Raw genomic sequence first — 21522 nt, 5'->3', positions numbered from 1 at the left:
TTAGCCTAGGAATTTGGCTAATATTGCCAGTGTTAGTTTTTGCATGTGATACGCAAACAACTATAGTATTTGCTTACTCTCCCATTTGTTTGTACTCCACTACCAATTTTAAAAATGAAAAACATCATGGATATAAAAAAGGCACAAAATGTAGTCATTTCGTTCATTGACTTATCATTTCCAACCTGATTGTCAGCAATGGTTCCGTAACACTTGCCTTATTTTCATTTCAAAGCAAATGGAAGCTCCTGATGTAAACAAGCAGATAGACTGCTCATTGTCCTTTTCAGGTTTCTAGAATAGTCTGTTTCAGTAAAAACTGTTGGCTGCACCCAGTATTTGCAATGTCTAATTACAATATTTTTTAAATAAATTGAATAAATAAATATGACTAACTCTTGTATGCACGTGTTCAAAGAGATGTAACTCCAAAATTTACAGAATTATTGAGATTGTCAATGATGGCAAACTACACCAAATCTTTTGCTAGAAAACAATGACTGGCTCGTGCAGATATGGTGACCATGTTGCTAAAGAGACTTTTTAAAATTCAAAATGCCAACAAGCTGATATTGTTTGGGACCTCCTGGGGACAGTATGGTTAGAACTTACAACTCATTGAATGAAATGACTAAGTTCTGAGCATTTTTTATATCCTTGATGCCTTCTGTTTTTAACAAACAAAACAGGATGGAGTGAGAATACTATAATATAATTTTAAAAGGTTTTTGATGGGTTGCTTAATCACTACAGATACATGATTTGGTTGATTTCATTTCTGTCTGCAAATTCTGCTGTATTTTCTTTCGAAATACATATCCAGATACTTTCTATAAGGTATACTTTGTACATGCAAAAATTAAAGTGTCATTTTCAGGTTGCTTCTGATTGTTCTTCAATCTATGTGGATGGAACAGAGAGTCGTGGTTCACATAATGTGACCATCATTGCCAAGTCTGGACGCTTCACAGCTTTTACCTACATGCGAGTGTGGATTCCAGAAGATAGATTGGAAATTGAGTTGTCTGACAGTAGGCTTAGTCACATACGTGGATGGCGGGTGCCTTCAAAGGACTTCAGGTTGGTAAACACCACAGCTGGGTCCCACAAAGCATTTTGTACAACCGTATTTCTGAATGTACATCAATAGTACCATAGTATACTGAAGTTTTATTAAGAACCAACAATTCAATGTACTGGGCAGGGGGCCTGCTGCATTTTGCTTAATTTCCATCTGTCAGTAGCTGGAACAAAATATCTTGCTCAGATTTATAGCAAAATAACACCATATTATACCCATTATACTGTTTGGGAAAACATGAATTATCTTAAGATAAACGAAATTATTTCAGCTCAAGAGAAGATCACAGCTTTCTCCCTGATTATTAAATGGCCAGTGGGATGATTAAACTTTCACCATAGCTGATACTGTGAAAGACATTTTGCTGACTTTGGAGAGAGCCTATTGATAAAAATAAGAAATGTTGATAGTGAAGACTACAATTTTCTAGGTACACTATTCATATAATAGGCAGTGGAACTGAGTGTGATGACAACATTTGGGCAAGATATTGATCAGAGGGGCTCATTAAACACAAAAGACACTTACTCGACAAATGAGAAAGAGTTCTTCTGAAAATCATAGGATGATACACAGTCTTACAAAAAAATACATATAGTTAACACATTTGCATACACTTATAGGTAAGTGACATGCTGTGTTTTTGTTTCGGTTTAATTTGCTTTAGTTTTTTTAATTCCATTTAGCCTTCATGTTGGGATATATGACATGTATCAAACATCTGATTAAAAGATCATTGATATAATTATATTTCACCATTAATTTGTGACAGATACAACTGTTTTGTAAAAAAATGATAATTGTTGGAACTAATTTGTTATGAATAATAAAAACTATGAATAATAAAAACAAGATGTTAATACACACACACGCTCACACACACCAAACTCCAGAGTGAAATGTGTATCTGCTCACGGCATCACCAAACATGGTGAGGTTATTACAAATTTAATTGGATAGTTTCACACATATTTTGCGTGCTTGAATTACTATTATTCATCTGTATTAGGACAGTCCGTTGGTTTTTATGGTGACTGTATTTTTGTTCGAGTTTTGAGTCTTATTTTCAGAGTCATTTGTGATATAAAAAAAGGTACTTATACTTGTATCTTCCTGAGCATAATTAAGATAATAAAGTTTTCCTCAGATATAGTGTAACTGAAAAACTTCATAATCATGGTTAGTTGTAGCTGGTATATTGAAACCAGGCTTTCATCCTGATGGTATGTTACAAAATTCAAGTATTCTGCTTTTGTAAAATCAAAGCCTACTTTGAAGCTTGAAATGACATGATCAGTTCCTTATGATGTCACTTTCTACCTCAGTGTATCATAACCTGAACTCTGTAAGAAGCTGGAAATGATATACAAGTGGTATCCAGTAAATGAAGAAAACAAATTCTTAGGTTTGAAAACTGCAAAAACATTCCCATGAAGGTGTCAATGACACTATACATGAACTTGGAATATCTTTAGTAGTTTTTAACCTATCATAAAATGGGGGCACCCTGACAGTCTTTTGAAGGAAACAAATGTTTCACCTATCATAAAATGGGGCACCCTTACTGTCTCTTGAAGGAAACCAATGTTTTAACCTATCATAAAATGGGGCACCCTTACTGTCTCTTGAAGGAAACCAATGTTTTAACCTATCATAAAATGGGGCACCCTGACAGTCTTATGAAGGAAACAAATGTTTCACCATCATAAAATGGGGCACCCTTACTGTCTCTTGAAGGAAACCAATGTTTTAACCTATCATAAAATGGTGCACACTGCCTGACTGTCTCTTGAAGGAAACCAGTGTTTTAACCTATCATAAAATGGGGCACCCTGACTGACTTTTGAAGGAAACCATTGTTTTAACCTATCATAAAATGGGGTACCCTGACTGTCTTTTGAAGGAAACCAGTGTTTTAACCTATCATAAAATGGGGCACCCTGACTGTCTTTTGAAAGAAACCAATTTGATCATGATGACTGTCATGCTGAAATAATTCAGTCACCAATATACCTTTTTGTGTATTGGATTAGAGAAGTCTCTGATCTTAAGCCTGTGCAATGAATTTTATAAAATGCTTATTCAGTTAATATTTGTATGGGCAATTAGTGACAGTCTGCTTATTCCTTATTCCCATTCTTCTATGTAATGACCCTTATTCAGGGGGTAAATACTTAGCTAATAGTTGTGCAAGAAAATTCATGCCAGCCTAAATTTTAGTGATTTGCAGTTCTTTGGACCATTAATGATGTAAAATATAAGTGTTTAAGAAATATGATTATTCATAATTATTCTGTATTTGAGCTTTGTTGCAGCCAATACATCCTTTTTAGTATCCTTTGATTCCTTGAAGCTTGCCTTTGCAGTGTAGGATGACTTGTTTTTTTTTCTTCTTCTATAGATTTTCAAGTCGTCTCCCTTTGTAATTCATTATTACCTACTCATTTAATCTTGGTTGATTTGGTGCTTGATCAGTCCATATTTTCTGTTACACATCAAGACTGAAACTGTTTTCACTGACATCTTTGCATGTCTAGATGCATGAAACCATACTTTTAATAATCCCAGTCTCTTTTGAATTTCATTTCTAGTATATAAGTAAAAAATTTGCAAGATGAAAATAATGGTTATGTAATAAATACAAACTGCATTCATGGTTTGTTCCAAGTCAGGGTAAAGAACTTGCTTGATATGGCCTAGGAGTACATCTCTGCCAAAGGGCTCATTGAACCCATACACCATATCAAACTTGTCCGTTCTACCAACTTAGAACAGAATATAGGTACCTTTATTTATTTGTGTAATCCTTGTTGATTGCACATCTCTGTCTCTCTCTCTCTCAATAGAGAGAGAGAGAGAGAGAGAGAGAGATACAGACACACACAACAATTATACCTGATTTCTATGGCATCCACTTCATGGGTATTATTGGGAAAGAAACTAATTAAACTTTTAATTAATGAACAATAAACATGTTAAATTTTTGTGTGCAATTCTACAAATAGTGACAGATACTATGTGACCACTCTCACCTTCATATGACTTCTTCATAATTAGGTACTTTAATTACTATAACTGTGTATAACTTTCCAATTAATGAATGAATTAACATGTTATATTTTTTGTGCAAGCCTTCAGACCATGACAGTTAATACAAGACCACTTGCACTTTCATGTCTTCTCATTCGTGGTTTGATATTTGTTTAATTGCTCATTATAATGTACATGTTATGCATTTCAGGAAAAACCCTGCAAAAGACCATAAGGTGCAGAGCAATCAGAATTCTGAGTGGCAAAGTGAAAAGCTGTTGATGCGGAACTGCCACTTACGTCTCCAGCAAGGATTGATAAATCTGTATACACGCTTTCATATTGAGACCCCCCATGAAGTACAATATTTCATGGGACACAAGGCCTACATAAAAATCACAGATCTGATGCAGAACAGGCTTCGCATGTCAGATGTCAGGATTGCAACATTGAATGGAAATATCATCGAGGGGCTGGGGCAGGGAAGGACTGAGATACAAGTAAGAAGACCAAAAAGAAAAAATAAAGACAACTGGTTTTTCTATGCAAGGGCTGTATATAGTTTTAGTGTTTTCTGGTGTTGTTAATTTCTATGTTCACATACTTTTAATCCAAGAGAAGACAAAAATGTTGAAGAAAGAAAAACGATTACCATGTTTTCTTTATATTTTCATGTGGCAAAACATATTGTTATTTCTGTCCAAAATCATCTTAAACTCCTTCATTCATTGTCTGAAAACAAATGGGGAAAAAAAATGCCCGAGCGATGAAATTAACATCTATGATAATGTGCTATCCATTGAGTGAAAACAAAATATTTCTGTCTTACGTGTTGGGTGTTAAATGAACAAGAGACAGTACTTAACTAGTTATTGTGATCTTTGTTCATCCACCCAAAAAAAATCTCATCTTTACATATATTATAGCCATGGCTAGGCATGCTTTCCAAAGATACTTAGTAATCTCCCAAGAGCCACTTCCATGTACTTAATGATTGTGAAAATCTACACTGCAAAATATTCCAATTTCATCACCAGGTAAAAAGAAATGAAAGCATAATCCATACTGTTTTGAATAAAAGCATGCTATAAATATCACAGTCTAGCCCAAGAATTCATCCTCATGGTAAGCATTGTTTCCTTTTTCCCCATGTTTGTAATATACCAGGAATTCATCCTCATTGTAAGCATTATGTTGCCTTTTCCCAATACTAGTAATATCCCCCTGGAATTCGTCCTAATTGTCAGCTTTGTTTCCTTTTCTCCATATTTGTAATATCACCTAGAATTCATTCTCAATGTAAGCATTATATTTCCTTTTCCCCCACATTAGTAATATCCACAGGAATTGATTCATATCACAAGAATTGTTTCATTTTCCTCATATTAGTAATCTCACCAGTAGTTCATCCTCGTGGTAAGCATTATGTTTCCTTACTACATATACATTACTGTTAAAGTGTATCAGTTTCACAAAAGTATGATATCCAAGTCAATAGGAACCTGACAGACCAATGGTGATTAAAAAGGCTTGGGCCATATTTTTGTGGAGATTGAGCATGATCTTTTGTGACACTTTGATCGAGCTATGTGTTAATCTCATTAGAGGGTGTCCACAACGAAACAGGGGTCATGTGTGGGGTATGATCACATGGAGTTGTCAGTTGTGCAGAACAGTTACCTACATTTAACAGAATATGGATCTTCTGGACACAGAGCCTGTGTCAGATCCACAGGTTGATTAAATGAGTTGTCAGCTGGGAAAATAGAGCATATCACTGAGGAATGTCAGTAACAGAATAGATCAGTCTGGATTATGAAAGAGGGATTAAATGAGTTGTCAGTCTGGATTATGAAAGAGGCAAGTAAATATTAAGTCAAAACTGTTATAGCCTTTAAAACAAATTGTTTACCGCAGACAGAAAATATAATACAAATACTGTTTGTTTGGACATGTTTGAAAATGGAAGCTGTATGTTTACTTGTATAAATCTGTTGTCATTCTTCTCATTTTTTTCTTCTTGTCCTTTTTTAAAACTCACTTATTTGTAAGGCAAAGAACTGGTTAATACCCTCATGACAATAACTACCCACAATCAACTGTTTATAATACTGCCAACAAGGATAATGTTTTATTTTGTTTAAAGATTCCTTTGAATTTACTAATCCATACCAACTCTTAGATGTATTGTTTAGTAAGATAATATGGGGGATCATGGCTGCTAATTACATTACAGATATAGCTGTTAGTTGTCCCTCAACTGAAACCTTCCCAATGTGATTGTGCATTCACAATCGTGTGTATTTGAGCCCCATGCTAGACCTCACTTTTAGACAAATGCACTGTCAAATGGCCATCTGCATAAAATGCTGTCCACATTAAGGAGATAATGTTGCAGATCTCTGATGAAATGTGACACTAAAGACTTAAAATAATTTAGTTAGCAGTATGTTCATGATCACATAAAATATTTCTTGCTTAGCTTAGTAAGCTACAGTAATTTTTTCAGATAATTATATGTGTCAAATTCAGCAAACTTTGTTTCTTTAGTGACTGGCAAACATACTGAAACTTTTTCTTTAAAACAGAACACAATATCTCAATTGATTGTATCCAAAAACATCATCAGATATCACAAGGGATTATAAAATTATTTTGCAAAAATTTGTCTGAAGGCAAACAGGGCCTGAAAACATTAAAAAAATATGATAACCAATTTTTAGCAATAAAACTTTCATTACCAGATAGCACATTTAAGTCAATTAAACTTGAATGAAAATCTGATATAAACAATGCATGGTGAAAATAGTTTGCAACTTTAATTTTAGTCGACTTGTATCTTTTCAGTATAGATAATTTAGATCTTAGATATATACTAACAATCTTTAGCGACCATCTCCTATCAGCAGCCATCCCTCATATCCAGTCAACACATCAGGTTTCTTCTTGGTCACTTTCCTGCTGTATTTTACCTCTTCCTTCCAGCCACATTGTTGAAATGCCCATAATTATTCCATTCCATTTATGGCTGTTTAAGTTATACCTGTGATATTGTCACAATACCATTCTGTTAGATTTGAAAAAAATTCTTTTACAATACAGTAATACCTCGTGCATTCGCGTTTCTGGATTTGCGAATTCACGGATTCGCGAAATTTTTATTGGTACCCTCTATGTACTGTACATGTTTTCTTTATTTTATTGAATTGTACCTTCGTTATATGACTTCTGTGACATATGAAGTTTACCTAGTTTACCTTCCTGAAAATGACAAAGAAAACGTCAGTCATTAAGTTTACAGTCCCATTCGTTACTTGGTTTTACCTTACTGTGAGTGCAAAAGAAAACGTCAGCCAATGAATTAGTATAGGGCTATTATTAGTATACATGTACCGTACTGTAAATGCGCTAGTGTGGCAAATACCCATTAGGCGATACTGTACTCTATTTTTACGTCAACCATTTATTTCTCTTTTTAAGGGTAATGTATTAAGCTAACTTTTAAATGAAATTAAAGTGCTTTGGGAGCATGATTTGGGTCATATTTAGGGTTTAAACCCTAGAAATAAGCATTTATTAGCATTTTTAGTGACTCGTACCAAACATTCGCGATTCCTCCTGATCCGCGACTGGTTCTGGAACCTAACCTTGCGAATGTTCAAGGTATTACTGTACAAGTAAATTCAGTGACATCTGATAATTGGACATCCAATATGGTGCCACAGTGGTGATCTTGAAAATCTTGCTACTCCATCTGAATGGATGGTTATATCATCATGGGGTTTTCACTGAAAGACTTATTATGGTGTCTGGTTGGTCATAATTGAAAATAATGCTGATCTGATGTCCAATATGACCACCATCTTGAAAATCTTGTTATCACTACTCCTCATGAATGGATTGGCCATATTAACATGGGGTTTTCGCTAGAATTTGTATGAGGTCCATTTGGTCTTAAATGAAAATGATGTTGATTTGACAACTGGTATGGCTGCCACACTATGGCCATCTTGAAAATATTGTTATCACTACTCTTCTTGACTGTATGGTTTGGTCAACATGGGATTTTCACTAAATGACTTTTTATCGTGTCTAGTTGGTCCTAAGTGAGAATGGTGCTAATCTGACTTCAATATTACTACCACAGTGGCAGCTTGAAAATATTGTTAGCACTACTTCTTTTGAATGAATAGTCTCATCAGCATGGGTTTTCACTAAAAGACTTGTGTTTTATTAATCTTAAATTAAAATGTTGCTTGTCTGATATCTAATATGAGTCAGCTTGAAAACCTTGTTTTTGGTACTGCTTTTGATTAGAAGGTCAGTTTGACATAGGTTTTCATCAGAAAGGTTGTTATGGTGCCTAGTTTGTCCTAAATGAAAATGACTGACCACCATGGAGACTATCTTGAAAATATTGTTGTGTCGACTCATCCCGAATAGATGTCTGTATCAATGTGGGATTTTCACCAGCAGACTCTTATGATTCCTTGTCTGTCCTAAATGAAAGTGGTGCCAGTTGTACATCCAGTATGACTACCACAATGGCTGTCTTGAATATCTTGTCCCTGAATGGATGATCATTATGACATGGGGTTTTTCAACAAAAGTCTTCTAATGATGTCTTCTTTTTCCCAAATGAAAATGGTGCCAATCTGATTTTCAGTATGTCAGCTACAACAGCTAATTCAAAAATCATATTTGTTAGCACTGAAGAATATCAGGCATAGTTTCAGCACTCAGCAATTAACAGTATTTGTGGTTTCATGGGGTTTAATGCCATTTTCATCATATTTCAGGCTTTATTCGGTGGATGAAGGTCCAACCTGGTACTTTCCCACTTACTACAGCAATACACTTCTTCTTAAACTGTCTGGAAAATTGCTTGAGATTCATTCCATCATATATACTTTAATTTTGTTTTATTTAATGACAAACTCAATATTGATTTCAAATTTTCATTAGCGGTATATGATTTAAAGAGACTAAAACATTTTGGATTCTTTTGCTTTGCATGTGAAATTGTTTTTCAAAACATAATCCCATTTTCTTGTGGACTGAAATAAACTACTGTTGTCAAAGACGGAGATGGTCTGAAAATCTTTCTGTGAAATGGTTTGTACAATCTTGAATAATCCTTGAATTTCAGAGGTTGCCATGCAAACTTTTTGAATTTTTTTTTAATTTATAAAAAGTTGATTTTGACATTGAAGAGTTGTTGAATTTGTTGAAAAACTTGTTGACCTTTTCCAAAAACTCGTTGAATTTTAAGCCATGCAAAATATTAAAGTAAAATATGTTTTAACTTTTATGTTCAGAATCTGTTTATGTTTACTTTTTTTCTAAAAATAGTGGATAAATACATAAAATGGGATAAATTTTTGGGGGATCAACTGTCAAATGACAAAGGACATTGGTTGTTGCCAGACGTTGTAGCAGCCCTTTCCTATAGTGGCACTCAAATTAGTCATATGGTTTGGCTCTAATGGTCATTGAGAAGAAGAGCAAATGAGATGGCCTGTCATCCATTGACCATTTACAGTCACCCATCTCTCCATCGTCCACCTGTCCATTAGTTCAAGTTTGTTATTGATACTCCTAAACTATTTGGAGGATTACTATGAAACCTTTACACACACACATTCATTCCAAGTTCTAGTTGCTTGTAAAAGAAAATGCTGCTGCTGGGTAGGACATTCAGTATGGCCACCACAGTGGCAGACCTGCGAACCCTTATGATTTGGATATAGGTTTTATTGAAATGATTATTAAATTACAGACATATAGAATAAGTAAAAAAAGTGAAAATACAATTGTTGCATTCAAATTGGCGTGTTGGTTTGTCCAGGTTTGATCCAGATCTGTGTTTAATATATAGTTTGTCTTAACCCTTTACCTCATAGAAAGTATGACTTTTTAACCCTTCAATATACATGTAACAAAGTTACCCAGTGCAGTATGCTATAAATAGAACACCTATTACTTATTCGACTCCATACACATACATCTGTTACATTTAACATTAATTTTAACCATTTTACAGTTTTGGTGTACATTATGTATAGAAAGATTTAAGAGCAAAATCCGATCGTTATAGCAGTATAATTATTTTTCATGGAAGACTTTTTTATGTGCTTTAAAATCTTGAGAGAACTCATTCACCATCAAGTCCATGAAGCAGCCTGACCAACTATAGCTGCCATTTCTCATACTCAAAATTTACATGTTCTTTATTTGTGTCAACATCAATCAACTGAATTTGATAATTTATAAAAACTAATTGCTGCCTACATCAGTATCAGAGCCTTTACATTAGTTAGTGAAGCTTTCATAGTTGTGATTCTAATCATGAAAACTTGAGTAAGTTCTGAAAGAAATCTGCTGCCTCCATTTTGGAGAGTGGAGAATACGACTCAGTTACATTAAATAGCAGATTTCTACCAGATCTCAAACAGCGACCACGTAATCTGACATAATAGTCATTCACACCAGTGAATATAGTATCTGATTAGGGTTTTCCCTGAAGTTGGCACTGTGAAAACCTGCTCAAAATGGCCAATGTTTATAGCAGGCATTGAAAGGTGCTTCCATGAGAATGGAGTAGTGGTGTCCAAAGGCACTTGCATTAGGTAAAGGGTTAAATGATAATTATGCTGATTTGACAGTGAATTTTGTCACCACAGTGGCCATTTTGAAAATCTTGTTTATAACACTCCTTCTGGCTGGCAAGTCATCATCAGCATTGGGTTTTCAGCAGAAGACTTCCTATGATGTCTGGTTGGTACTAAATTAAAATGGCACTGATCTTACATCCAATATGGCCATCATAGCAGCAGTATGGCCATCATAGCAGTCATCTTGAAATCTTACTGCTACTTTTAAGTGGAAAATTATATTGAAAAATGATTTTTATCAGAAGAATAATTATGATATCTAGTCAATCCTAGGATGCCAGTCTGAGTTTTCACCAACTGATTTTGTTTTATATCTTATTGGTACTAAATAAAAATGGTGCCTTACAGACATCAATGTGGCAGCCACAGTGATCATATTGAAGATCTTGTTGTTACTAATTCTCCTAAATGGTTTGGGGTATTCACCAAAAGTCACCTAATGGTGCCTAATTTTTCCTAAATGAGATGGTACCAGTCTTTCAGCCAGTATGGTCACCACAATGGCTAATTTTAAGATCTTTTTGCTCAAGAATATCAAAGATGGTTTCAACACTAAGTCATTAGAAAGAAGAGATTGTCATGGAAATTCATTTCGGAGAGTAGGGTGTCAGTCTCTTTGAGGGACTCTTGTTTTTCCTCTTGTTTTGTATCCCTTTATAGTGTGATAAACAGAGTAATGTAAAGAGAAAGTTCCAATTTCCTTAATAAAAAAAAATAATTAAAGCTTTTTTGCTTTTCATTGAAAACTCTTTGAAATGTCATTGAGAAACAACTCAATCTGGCTGTACGAACTAGAATAAGTTATCAAGGTACAGTATGTGCACTGTATCCTTGTTTTTAGAATATTTTTGATATCTTCTCTAGGTCTTGTCTCCAAGGAATGGACGAGTCATTGCAGCCAAGGAAATCCGAGTTGGCAGTGACAAGGTATCAGTTGAGAGGATGTCAATTCAGCTGGTCAGCGGGCTAACACTAGACATTCAGCCCAGTCAGGAAATTGTGGGAGCACTAACTGCATTGGCCAAAGTACACAGCAAACTTTTGAACCAATATCAGGTAAACAATAGCAGCTATCTAATACAGTGCATCCCTGATCATCCAAATCAAAGTTCCAGAATTAATAGTCTATATGAACGGCATATTCCACAAAGGATATTGACTTTAATTTGTTTCCTTCTATCCACTCCCTTGCAATATGAGTGGGCGGAAGTGATATACCTGTTGCTGTTTCTATCTTTCTGTCTGCCCATACACATTTTTTGTTTCTGGAGTACAGCTTTCAAACCACTGAGTGCACCATGTAATGGTTTATTTTTACATTACGCTTAAATGAGCATGTAAATATTAACATGTACAAAGTTTTACCACATAAAATGTTTACCATATACTACAGTACAGCTTGTGTGTAGTTTTGGAACCCCATGCATTTCTCATACATGCCAACCATTACACTTTTGGCATAATCATTACACTTCTTTTCACTAAATTACGCCTTATGTATAAACATACTCGGATTACACATTTTCAGTATATCCCCCTCCCCAAAAAATTAATAATTTGTTTTCTCATTTTTTTTAAGATCCCAATAATCCCACAGACTGTATTCTAGACAAGATGGCTTCTTCATAACTACAACATAAGAGTACGCTTGTCTGTAGACTTGCATGCACTTTCCTAATAGTATTATAATCTATTTATAGCAGCTGCCCTATTTACAAGAAACATGCTGGTTTCACTTTCAAACTTCTGACCCTTGGTTTCAATTTATAGCAGCTATATGACTTAGTTAGGAGAGAACACATTGGTTTTCTAATTTTTAATCTTTGCTCGCAGATTCTTTGTTCATTTTCATATCTGGTACAGAACCAGTCTGTAGGTGTTTTGGTGCTAAAAGTCATCAGATTTATTCTAGTCGATGCGTGTGTTAGAGCAGAAATGTTTTTCAAATAATTTCACAGATGGATTAGAAAAAAAATGAAAAACCAATTCAAAGATGAATACATGAATTACATACTACAGTGTTCCATTCTAGGGCAGCTACACGCCCAAGCAGGTGTAGTGTTAAATTTTGACTGTATTATATCAAATGACACCGAATTAAGAATGAGAGTGGCATAGCTTCAAAGGTGTTTTCGAAGGACTGAATTGAGCAGTCACTTTCTTCTTCAGTAATGATTTTGATGTGATCACAGCCTTTGAAAAATGACCCGACTGGGTCAGAATTCAACGTGGGTCAAAATTTAATACTGCACAGGCTGTGTGGAAAGGATTTTAATATTGGTCATGGTGGTAAAACAAAGAGAACTTGAATTAGCTCGTTTTGCTAACTCCAGTACATAGGTAACTTCTTTTTTACAGCAGAACTCAATTGTGGACACAAATTTGTTAAATGCAGAGGCTTTATTTACAGAGTTCTTTATAGAACAGACTACCCCTAGCGGTAGAAGACTACATTGGTGCCTTGTTCCAAAGGCTGTTTTCTGATTACAAAATTGAAGAAAATATGCATGTGCAAGAACAAAACCATCTAATATTGTTTTGTTTTTAGCAGAAAATGCCGTACTTCACTTAAAATTGCAGAAGGCATGAAAATTGGTCCATTAGTATTGCCACAGACAGGAGTAGTGATTAAGATGACAAAAAGTTGTACTCAATCTATGTAAGAGGGGCCCCGAGTGGCCGAGTGGTCTAAAGCGCTCTTTGTTACGGATCACTGCCATCTCACCTCTGTCTGCGGCGGTTTGAGTCTAAGATTCAGCCAATGTGGGCATGTGAGAAAGCTTGCCAGTAGCTTCTCGTGGGTCGGTGGTTCTTTCCGGGGTTTTCCGGGTTCTTCCTCCACCATTAATACTGGCCGCCATGTATAGCCTATCGTGCTGAAAAATGGTGTTAAACCCCACAACAACAACAACAACAATCTATGTAAGAAACTTTGATCATAAAAAGAGCAAAGTCAACATGCTCTTCTTTCATTACCAGAATTAACAGTAGATTCCGCTGGAGAAAACATTTTTGATTAGCATGATAATGCTTTGAATAAACATAAGTCAGCAGAACTGTATGGGGTTTTGGGCTGATAATGCATCAGTGATGACTGGAATTCATAAAGGAGTTACACTCTATTCTATATTTTGAAAAATGTCTCCATCAGTGTACCAGTCAGGTTGTCCCTGTCATTTGATGCACCTTGCTGCAGGAAAGGCTGCCGATAAATTAGAAGGAGAACTGAAGTATCAAGTTGGTATTCTACCTGACAACATGCTTCATGTGGACAGAGTTGATGTGCAATGGCACCTTATTTCCAAGTTAAAAGACCCAAGAACTGGAAGATATAAATTTCCTCCTCTTTGTCAGATTATGAAAGGAATATTGGTTCTTTACCATTCTAATGTTGTGAGAGATTGTTCAGTATTGTTAACCAAAATAAAACTAAATTCAGATCCAGGCTCAGTAACCCAGCACTTTGTGCTCTGCTGGTGTGCAAAACATTCATAGTCTCAGCTGGTAAAAAAGTGTTTTGAAATGCACCATGGCAGTCTGTTGCTTTTCAAAGCTAAAAGTGCTACATTTGAAAACCTTAGGCAGTAATTGATGTTAAAAGAGCAGAGGGGTAAATAAATCATTTTGTACATATGCTTATTGAATTTTAACATGTTATATGTGGATTACTCTTTTTCTGCTCAGATTACTCTTTTTGTCCACTTGGATTACACTTTTTCCTCACCAGGGGTCGGCATTTATGATTTCTGCAAGAGTGGAGAGAGAGCAGAGAGGATTAAGAAAAAAACCCATCTACAATCTCTTTGCACATCCTGACAGGGTTGACATGGGGGCTCATGAAGAAATGCTTTGCTCATTATGCTTTCTGGTGGAGTCATTGAGGATGACCACCACAGAGTGGACATGGTCTATGTCAGATGGGTGTGGGTTACTGTGTATGACCTCTGCAAGTATGATCTTTACAGGTTGAAATATGGTAGGGAGAGATGGGCACCAATTTACCTTCATTGTTGTCAGATGATCATACACATTTCCAAGTTCTAATGAAGATTATATAATAGATATAATGCCCAATCAGATTTGAGGTAATATTCACATAGTCACAATACCTTGAAAACTGTACTAATGCTAATGTACTTTTTTTCATTTACAAAAGGCTGATTGTCACCTTTTGCATAAGCTTACATTTTGACTATTCAGAGAAATCTGAACAAACTCACTCACTGACTTGTCGAGACCTTGTTGATCTCATGAACAGTGCAAAGTCATCATACTGTTTAAACATGACAAGTAATCCTCTCAGGTATGTACATTTAAATTCCCAATGACAGCTGCTTCTATTAAAGTAAAAACAAAACAACAAAACAAAAATTATTGAATTTACACTTAAATGCGAAACACGTGTTTAGTACTTGAAGAGTGATGATGCAGTCACAAGACTATGAAACGATGAAGATATATGTACACTGCTAAGAACTTTAGATCAATTCTGACTGCATTTATATTGTCTGGGACTGGTCATTTCCAATTGGGGCATTTTTTAAAATTCTTTTATGCATCACAAGATAAAATTGTTTAAAATCATTATGACCCTTTGGAAACTTAAATGGTCTCTTCCTAATAAAGAATTAGCTTGAGCCGATGTTCTAGGGATATAAAGATAGTGACCATTGTAAACACTGTTTTAAAATTTTAGCATTAGATTAAAATGATGTCAGTTTCAGCATGCGAAAGTGCATTTCTAACATGAAGCCATCTGACTTGGCACGTTCTAGTTTACAGCTCAAATTATGGTTCCATCATTAACAGCAGAAGTTTGGTAATTGTTCTTAATTAATCGGATCTTAGTGTATTGTTGAAATGAATACTAATTTGGAATACTGTCAAATTTTAAATGTTGAACAGATTTAAGGCATTCTGCATGGTTGTATCCACGTTTCCTATTATTTGTTCTTGTAAGGAAAAATATATTTTAAAACTTTTCTTGATAGAAATAAAATCAGTCTTATGAAAATGATGCATCAATAACCTGATCATAATATAGCTCTAAGATGTTTAATTATTTTGATGCAGTTTCCTGTTTGTGACTGTTGGAGCATTTGGCTAATGAGATATATATTTAAAAAAACATGCATACCAATTTCTTTCAGTAGTATTTAGTGGATTTCTGTATTTGGTGTACTGCTTTTTAGCTAAAATGGATTCAGCAGAAGACATGGAATTAATTTGTCATCTCTCTCTTGATTGATTGATTGATCTTGATCAATAAAATGATGGCTGTCAAATTTACATCTTTTTCTGTAACATGATGTAATGACTTTATGCAAATAAAAGACCTATCAGTAGCAGTAATACCAAGTATGGTCTCTAGATTTATCTCAAATTGGTTTAGTGCTTTCTATTGCACATTAAGGAATCCTCTACTTTAAACAAAACAAAAACTTCAGAAAATGCTAATGTATCTATTTCAAATACATTTTGTTGAGTGAATCTTACTTTTTTAAAGATCTCAATACTATTTTCTATCGAAATGTACAGATACTTCATTTCCTTATTTCTGTTGCAGTTTGCACAGCATACTTTGTAAGTACCATATAAAATTCAGTATTATTGCACTCTGTGTCGTGAAAAGAACGATAATGAATAATGATAGACGTAAAACATTTTACAATATTCATACTTGACTGATGTGAAACAATATTGCACAAGTTCCAATAGTTGCCCCATGCACGAGCAAGGCTGGATCAGGTCACGTGTCAAGTCGTTTTTTCACCCCCAAAATTTCAAAAGGGCCCTAACTTTCCTCGAAAGTCTATGAGTCTATTTACTCAGAGTGTATGTAATACCCAATAAACATGTGCAAGAAAAAATGGTAAAACTTAAGTGGACAAGTGACTGTAAGTTTGTGTACATTTTTTGGCAGGGTGGGGATGGGGTGGGAGCCTTGATCTGGCCCTGATGAGTTTTCAGTAATATCTTGTCCTGTTTATTCTGACATCCAGTCACAGGATTATAGATGGGTGATTTAAACTTGAGATGTGTATTATAAAAAGGACACCATGCTATTCCTCTTTTTAAAGTTATCTTGTGATGAATAAAACAAAAATATCCTGGTCAGGAAGAACAATCTAGACCCAGTCCCGGCAATATGTGTGTAGTTAAAATTGAACAAGTATGAATATTCAGCCTCCTGACTGGGTCATTATGTGTTTTTTAATTCAGAATTTGTTCTTGATTTTGTTGTGGGTTTTTGAAAACAAAAGTGGCTGTCAACTGGAATTTTATTGTCAAAACCTTAGATGATAACTTTTCATGTTTAAACAGCAGATAAATTCACATTGTTTAAGAGAATATCACTGTGGTGTGCCTCTCGTCAAGTCAGTGCATACGTTTGTTAAGATATCCTTGAATAAAGTAAAAGTTTAAACATATTGGTAAAGAAGTCGATCAACCTGCTCAAGATGTACAGAATAGACCAGACATTTTTCTTTTGCTTTTTTAATTGTCCCAATATAGTTGATAGAAATTAAGCTCACTTGGTTCTTGAAATCTATCTGATTGTAAATCATACATGACACCACGGTCTTTCATCGGTTGTCATCATTCATTGACAGTTCAAATGTGAATTGGTAAAACTTGTTTTTAATGACTGAATCATAGTTTGAGCTACATGTATATGTGCAAAGTGCCAGGTCATTTGTTTATGCACCTTTCCCAAGCTGAAATTGACATTTTCTGGTGCTAGCATTTTATAACAGTGTATACAAAGGTCACTGCCTTGATTTTGGCTAAACATTTGCTGAAGTCAAGTCTTTATTAGGGAGAGACTGTTTAAGTTTCTCATTAGGGAGGGGAGTAAATGCTTGAAAACTATTGTTTTAATCTAATTTGTGGTATAAAAAAATGTCTCTATGCCATTCCTTGCTTTACTTGAAACAAACTTATTTTGTGATGAATGAAATAATGTTGTTGTTGTGGGGTTTAATGCCATTTTTCAGCACACAATAGGCTATGCATGGCGGCCAGTGTTAATGGTGGAGGAAGAACCCGGGAAGAACCACCGACCCACAAGAAGCACTTTAGACCACTCGTCCACTCGGGGCCCCTTATGAAATAATATTTTATTTTATTATTTTTTTTATATATAATGAAATAATAAAAAAATACCAGTTGGAAATAATAATTTTGCCCCACACAATTAAATGGCCAGTCCTTTAAAGTACAAGTGTTCCGAATTGAACTAGTTGATAGTTTGTATACGTTCATTCAGTCTCATAACTGGGCTATTACCAATTAAGGACTAAACACTTGGTTCGCATTTAAGTGTAAATTCAGTGTTTTCTTTTTTGTTGTTTGTATTTTTAAAGCTTACCGAGATGGGCCTCATGTCAAGTCAACGTGCGTGTAAGTTATCAAAATGTACAAAATATACTAGCCTTATAAATTAATTTCTATTGATGCATCGATATATCAATACATCGGTACTTTTGCTGGAATGATACCCATATTGATACAAGAGGAGAATTGATACAAAACAATACTTGCCATATACAAGTTATTTTAGTCTTAATCAGTTATGAATAATTCTTATTAGTTCGTCTTCTTATTCTTTTAATATAGAGTTCATCTGAAACAGCATTTGCAGTCCTAGGCACTCATTTTTATTAGTAAAAATGAAAAAGACTATTGTGAATACTTGGTTGATGTCTGCAAATTCAAAGTGACATGGTTCGTAATCTGCCCCCACCCCCCACTTTCATGCTAATTATCTTAACCCAGCAGCATGTTCAGCATAAAGGATACATTCCAAACGTGTTCCACATGCATAATGAATATAATAAAGTCCTTTACTTATCATTTAATAACCAATTTTACGCAAAGTTTCTACACTGAATTTGACCAGCTACTCTACTGGTATGTCACACGGTGAATTATGTTAAGTTATCTTATTGGTGGTTACTGTTTGTTCTGATCCAGGTTAAATAATAACTACCAATCAGGAATCAGTGTAGCTTATTCCCTGCATGACAGACAGGAAGTACTAGCAAAGCAACAGAGAAACTTTAAAGTCATTGATATATAAAATACTTGACAGAGGTGCTCTCAGGGTGTGCGATTGTGTGAATTTGCACACTTGGAGAACAGTGATACGCATGAACTATCGCAAATTAGTTGAAAGACCTGCATATGAAAATGTTTCTGGCAGAGTATACAATTTGTATTTAACCATTCTTGTCACAAATGTTTTTCGAGTAGGCAACTGTTTACACATCTGTGGTCTTCAAGCATGACAAAAATGGTTGTTAAACTAAATTTGATTGACGTCTTGTGTCCTGGAATAAGCCTTCATGAAGGCAGTTTTACAAATGCATGTATAAAATGTTGGCCACCTAGAAAACCCAAAATGTCTGATTTCCTGCATTGTTCATTACATTTTTGTTTGCCATATATGGGCTGTTGATAGTGATGATGGCAATAATTTTTAACATTATGAAGTATATTGGATTATTGGAGCTGGGGAATTGTTAATGGAGATACCTGTGAGTGATTTTGAGCCTGAAAATGGTGTTAAATATGAGTGAGATGTACATGTTGGATAGACAAAAATAGAATGCATGACAGTCAGTCTCCCTTTCAGCGGTATTTCAGAATTAAATGTAGAAAGGGCAGAATACTGAGCCTGATTAAAATACCATTTAAAAGTAGAACACAATTTTCATTTTGTTTATCTATCAGTTTAGCCCTGCGAATCATATGGTACAAAACCACATATCCATGTCAGGATTAAGATAAACTGAATAAGTAAGGATGAAAAAATGAAATTAAGAAGTAAAGATAGTTATTTGAACACTTCTGTCTGCACAAGCAGACTGTAGCATTGTTTGACTTAAAAAACCCTAATACAGCATCATGGAACAAATAAGAAATCTGGCATAGTGGTCAGTAAACTACTGAGGGCTGTTCCATTAACACATATGTGAGATCCAGGGAAGGTACTTTTACAGTGGGGTACCCACCCATAGAGGCAATTTAGAATTTTCTTATCTTAATATGAAATCTGTGAAATCAAAGTACCCTGACAGATATTTTTTAAAAACTGCCTTCCCTGGGTACCATATATGTTTAAATGAAACAGCCCTGATTTAAGAAGTAAGTTAGTGAAAGATCCTATTTTGGAGCAGATGTATCCAAATGATGACATCTTTGAGCTCAGGAAATTCTAAATAACAGCCACAAAGATCAGTTTCCCAACACCTTCAAGCTGACAAAAGTAGCTATGCATACGGCCTTTCAGATGGAAGCACAAAAAATATTCATATACAGATAAGGAACAGAGTATGCACAGAAATAATTATCAGATTAATATTTATACAGCTAGAGGTGACATTTTTTTAAAGATTTTGATTTCAGTAGAGCTCTAGAAAAATTGAGTATTGAATTGTTAGGTAAATATTGAACCATGACTGTTTCCAACTCCCCATCCTTCTTTTCTGCTCTCCACTTCTTCCAGGGACAAAGGGTGAAGTCCCTTTCAAGATAAAATACCAGCAACTTCTCTCCTTAAATTGTACATGGGGAACAAATGTGGAATTTCTCTTTTTATGCAGAGATATTTAACCAGTGAATGAAGGTGCTGATGGAATAAATAAAATTACCACAGAATCAGCAAAGAGTCAGATTTATAACAGCTGAAGTTTATCACCTTGTGTAAAAAAATATAACAAAAATACTATAAAACAGGACTGGGTGTTGTCAGTAGTTTTCCTTCTTCACTAATAAATACATGTACCTGTGGCCACATCAGTCTTTTGCATCTGCAGGAAGTACAGTGTGATAGATTTTGTTGGTATTCATCCTCATTCCCATGCCCAGATTTGTTCTAGATGAGATTTTCCTTGCATGAGGAACAGTTTTATTTGTTCTGTTTTGAAGATAACATCATAATGTCTTTAAGTTGGAGATGAAATTGATAATAAGATGATTTCAGAGCATTCATGCAGCACAAAACAAAGGGCCTGGTGACTAAAGTGAGTTAAATGGAGCCACCACTAAATGGCCTAAAACGCTAAATAAAACTGACAACCAACAGGTACTCTGTTGGAAAGTATTTTTGTTTTCTTGTCATCGATAAGAATTGCATATAAATATAACTACACCGCTGCCTCGATAACTCGCGCCCGGATAACTCGCGATCCCGCTTATAACACGGTGTCTGTCTTGGCTCCCGATTTTTTCCAGAGAAAATGTATTTAAAATATCTTTAAAATATGCTGAACATGAAAAAATTACGATAAGAATTGATAAATTAAACCTTGATGCATTGCTCGTTTTATCATCGAAAATGGTGATTAATGCCTGTAAAAATATAATCCATATTTTGAAATTTGCAAGTTCTAAAGAAGAATTAATTTCAGAGATCTTGAAAACGCTTAATTACGCGTATTTGGACACCAATTTTTGATCTGGGACGCAGAAAATCACTGAGGCGGGAGTCCTCCGTACGCATGTAATAGGTGCGCGGGAAAATTCAAAGATTTGCCGGTCCTGTTTCAGCCACCTGCTTTGTGGGAAAATGTGTTGATCAGTTAACTGTGCTGATATTTACAATGACAGAATTCAGTGACTGAAAGACTCTTTGATGTACTGTTGCCATTTTATAAGAGTACATTAAAAAAAAAAAAAAGAACATGATGCAACAGCTAGGCGGCTAGTTCAAAGGCTTTGACTAGCGGCCGA

At 35.0% G+C, this 21522-nt stretch overlaps 1 protein-coding gene across 1 annotated transcript in view; it reads left to right on the top strand.

Moving 5' to 3' along the window:
- Window positions 1-21522, top strand: part of LOC149775361 (transmembrane protein 132B-like) — a 113707-nt gene that overhangs the window by 76957 nt on the left and 15228 nt on the right. Inside the window, exons 6-8 of the mRNA XM_089943856.1 lie at window positions 878-1080; window positions 4323-4611; window positions 11650-11841. Of these exons, the coding sequence (XP_089799982.1) occupies window positions 878-1080; window positions 4323-4611; window positions 11650-11841 (684 nt within the window). The remainder of the gene's footprint in view (window positions 1-877; window positions 1081-4322; window positions 4612-11649; window positions 11842-21522) is intronic.

The sequence above is a fragment of the Sinohyriopsis cumingii genome, chromosome 19 (assembly GCF_028554795.1).
Source record: "Sinohyriopsis cumingii isolate HCF-2022 chromosome 19, ASM2855479v2, whole genome shotgun sequence".
NCBI classification, from domain to species: domain Eukaryota; kingdom Metazoa; phylum Mollusca; class Bivalvia; order Unionida; family Unionidae; genus Sinohyriopsis; species Sinohyriopsis cumingii.
This window is presented reverse-complemented; position numbering and strand designations above follow the sequence as displayed.